The sequence below is a fragment of the Sinocyclocheilus rhinocerous genome, unplaced genomic scaffold, assembly GCF_001515625.1.
Source record: "Sinocyclocheilus rhinocerous isolate Xijiao unplaced genomic scaffold, SAMN03320098_v1.1 scaffold642, whole genome shotgun sequence".
Lineage (NCBI taxonomy): Eukaryota > Metazoa > Chordata > Actinopteri > Cypriniformes > Cyprinidae > Sinocyclocheilus > Sinocyclocheilus rhinocerous.
This window is the reverse complement of record NW_015626390.1, coordinates 1,567,405-1,571,070: the sequence shown is the minus strand read 5'-3', so window position 1 is coordinate 1,571,070 and position 3,666 is coordinate 1,567,405. Positions and strand designations below refer to the sequence as shown.

Below are 3,666 nucleotides of genomic sequence, written 5' to 3'. Positions count from 1 at the left end.
AAAAAAATAAAAAATTATATATATATATATATATATATATTAGCCTATATATACAAAAAAAATCACTACTAATGCTTATTTGCGAGGGTCTGCAATCAAGCTTTATTGCATTCCCCCTTGTGGTGGATTTGGAGAACAGCTCTATTTTGAATCCTTTTGGAAACAGCTCAGATGCAACTGAACCCGGCATTTCACGCCAGACGCGAGAATGGAATTCGAGCGGGAATTCTCACGAGGCACGAGCTCGGGTAAGAAACAGTTATCGCGAGGTTTCTGTGCAACAACACTTCGATGGTTTAGCGGAAGCAGGTGATGGATGCTTTTGCACGCTTATGTTTGCCTTTCATTTGTAACAAAAGCCCGTAAGTGAACATAAGGGGAGATGATGTATGTATTTTGGTTTGGTCAGATTTGATTAAGAATCGTGTTTAAGAAATGATCACCTGACAGAAAGTATTGCAGTCTCAAACTATAATTTCAATAATGCAAACACTCCACCCACTGCTTATTATAAAAATAAGACCATCAAACGACTTATTTTGTACTATTTACAGCCTTGTATTTAGTCTAATTCGCTTTTATGATGAGAAGTATGAGGTAAGTATTATATTTATTTATATGGGTGTCTTTAGTTCTTCTGGTGTGTTTGAAATGTCAAAGATGAGTGACATATCATTGAAAAGTCTGATTGCTGTCCACAGAAATTGAGCTGTGATGTACCATGTGTTTGGTTTGTGCCCGTACTGGTCATAACTTGACATTTTGCAATGTGAGCAGTTGAATGAGAGCTTGTAATCCTGATTTATTCATTCAGCATGAGGGACAGTTCATCCCCCCCCAGTCGTTATCAAATACCCATTGAGAACCAATAGATGTGTCTGAGGTTGAGGGGATAAATACTTGCACTAACAATCCACGTGATAAAAGTTTGATATAGATTTGATTATTAACAGATTTCCTTCTGTGTCTTATAACTAGGTTTTTGTCATCACTTAAGCATGAGCTGAATTTGTTTTGTAATGTGACTTGCTTTAGTCTTGGCACCAAAAGATTATCAGGGAATGTTTCTCAGAAACGGGGTTCTCATGGTCATGAAAAACCTGGAAAAATCAGTGCATTTAAAATTTCCAGATGTGGAATATCTTAAAAAGTCATGGAAATGTCTGCAGTGAATGAAAATTTTCACTCTAATTGCTATTTGTGAATGCATCTGTATAAAATGATTTTGAAAACACTTTTGCAGTAGTCATGAATGACTCAGGGACGAAAAAAAGTGGTGGGGGAAAAAACATGTGGGGAATCCTGCATATTGTTGTATATTTTATTAGTTCCAGCGAGTGGATTATTTCATGTGACATCTTGTCTTAAAGGATTTATTTTCTTACTCTACTTTACCTCACGTCTCTTGTATACTTATTATTCCATTTTAAAAATACATAATTCATTTTTATACCTATAATGTCATTCTAAATATTCATTCTCTCCACAAGGCCGCAGTGTTACAGTATCAGCTCCCTAAAATCATGAAACATTCATCTTTCAGACAAGCAATCCAATTGCTCTTTTTGCTGCTTTTTAGGTCTGACACATCTGTTGAGAGCTCCTGCAGCACGCCGCGGCTCTGTGTCACTCATGACCCGTTTGAGCTGCATGACTCAGAGAAGAACCCAATCTCTCCTCACATCATGGGCTTGACAGCACCTTTGAACAGCTCTCATTGCTGCCGACAATGCTTTTTCAACTGCCTTTGAAACCCAACACAAAGGCAGTAACTGAACAGCCTTCTTTTCCCTCTTATAATACGGAGAAGTCCTTTTTTATTCCTATGCGTTATGATTTTTTTATCTCTCTCTCAGCCCTCTTCAGTCACATAGGGAAGCTACATAGAAGACTGTCAGTCCCCAAGGAAGTGCTCATGTGCAGAGCTTACGGCTAGAAGCCTGGGGGGCCCTCGCAGATAATTACTGATTCTCTAAACCAGCAGGAGGTTTGCAGGAACCTTGAGAGAGGGGGAGCGAATTGCCGCAGCTTATTTCTAACTGCTCTGACTTTGTGCGGTGGCAACAGGTTTCCCTGAACTCCTCAGACTTAAGTTGAACAGCTTTATTAACCCACCCCTCCGGTTTCATCCCTCGAGGGAAGACCGAACGATTTACTTTAAAGTATTTAAGGACTAAGATCATTCTCTAGACATTTGTTAGAAATTGGGACTCACCGGCTTCAGCAAACGTAATGATCTCTGTCTGTTCTGCCTGTTCGGTGTCCTGACGGCTGCTGGCCTCGTCCTCAATCAGGACACTGCCATCCTTGGCCACCCGTCCCACGTGTACCTTGCGAATGGCATTGAGGAGCGCAGCTCGAGGCACCGGGTGTGTGATGTTGGGGCGCTCTTGCAGGTGCAGCATGTTAAGTATGTGTCTCTTCACCGCCTCAACCACGTCTTGCTGGGCTCCCTCGTCCTCACCCTCTCCTTTTCGAAGCCGTGCCAGGGCACAGGAGGGACAGTCCGTGGCTGCCTGTTCGGACGTTGCCAGGCTCCCTTTGGTGACCATGGCACTGAGGGAGCAGGTCTGGATGAGCAGCAGGAAGATCCCGCTCAGAACAGGGGACATCCTTAAATGAAAAGTGTCAGTTGCTGAGAGAGCTGGAGAGTGTTTGTACCGGGTTGCAAAATGAACAACTTACTTTAAAAGTTCCTTTCAAAGTAAGTAAAGTCTGTCTGCCTGTGGATGAGCTCAATCTGACCAAAATTTGAGAGGAGCAAAAAAGTAAGAGCTAAACTACTAGAGTGAGAAAAATGTAATCCTTGCTGGTAAGTTGTGAGAAGAGATGCTGGTCGGAATAGATCTGTCAGTGGCTTTCTCCCTCTCCAGGTCCTTGGGAAGTTTGTATAGGATCGGCCGTCGGCTACTGGATGTGCCCCAGGGAAGCAGTGTGCTCGTAAGAGGTCTGGGACTGCTCACTGTGCAGGAGTTGAATGGTTTTGTAGAAGTGGGCTGGACTCTCTCACTGGCTCTAGCTCCCCTGTCTCTCTCTGTTTCTACTTCTACTCCTCTGTCTTACAGAGTAATTATACTTCCCTCGCTCCCTCCCCTCTTCCTTTCTCCCTCCCTCTCTTTACGTTTCCTTTTTTTTTTTTTTTTTTAATTGTTCTATTTGTAGGGCAGAGCAACTTTCCCTCTACAGGGTTTACGGTGCACGTAGTAGAATTTGCTTGACAGACATGACAAGTGTGATTAGCTATTAAGTGACTAAGTTCATTCATTTGTAAGTTTTCACAGTCTTGCTGTTTTTAAATGCAAGACACTTCTGTATTGCGAACCCTCTAAAACATGATTACATTTCACAAAATTCAAGTCTGGCAAATTGTCAAACTGAATTATTATAGTAGTACTCGGGAGTTTTGCGGTGGCACAGCAGTTCCTCATAAATGTATTAGCCAATTCTGGTCAACTGGAGATTACCAGTGGTAATTTTCAGAGAACTTCAGTTTTCTTCTTATTTAAACAGTTCCCTTGAAGAAAGAACGTCTTGACGTCACTTTGAAGCAGTGCGCGTTAAGTACTCCACGTTTCCCTTTACTGCTACAACATGCAACACATGTTGTGCGCAGATTCACCAGGAAGTGCCCGGAAGGCTAACTTCCTGTTTAATTGACCAAGGACA

At 42.2% G+C, this 3,666-nt stretch overlaps 1 protein-coding gene across 1 annotated transcript in view; it reads right to left on the bottom strand.

Annotated features, from left to right (window-relative positions):
* LOC107713778 (inhibin beta A chain-like) overlaps positions 1-3,025 on the bottom strand; it is a 13,985-nt gene extending 10,960 nt beyond the window's left edge. The window contains exon 1 of the mRNA XM_016519393.1: positions 2,216-3,025. Within this exon, the coding sequence (XP_016374879.1) occupies positions 2,216-2,612 (397 nt within the window). The 5' untranslated portion in view covers positions 2,613-3,025. The remainder of the gene's footprint in view (positions 1-2,215) is intronic.
* Between the last annotated feature and the right edge of the window lie 641 nt (positions 3,026-3,666).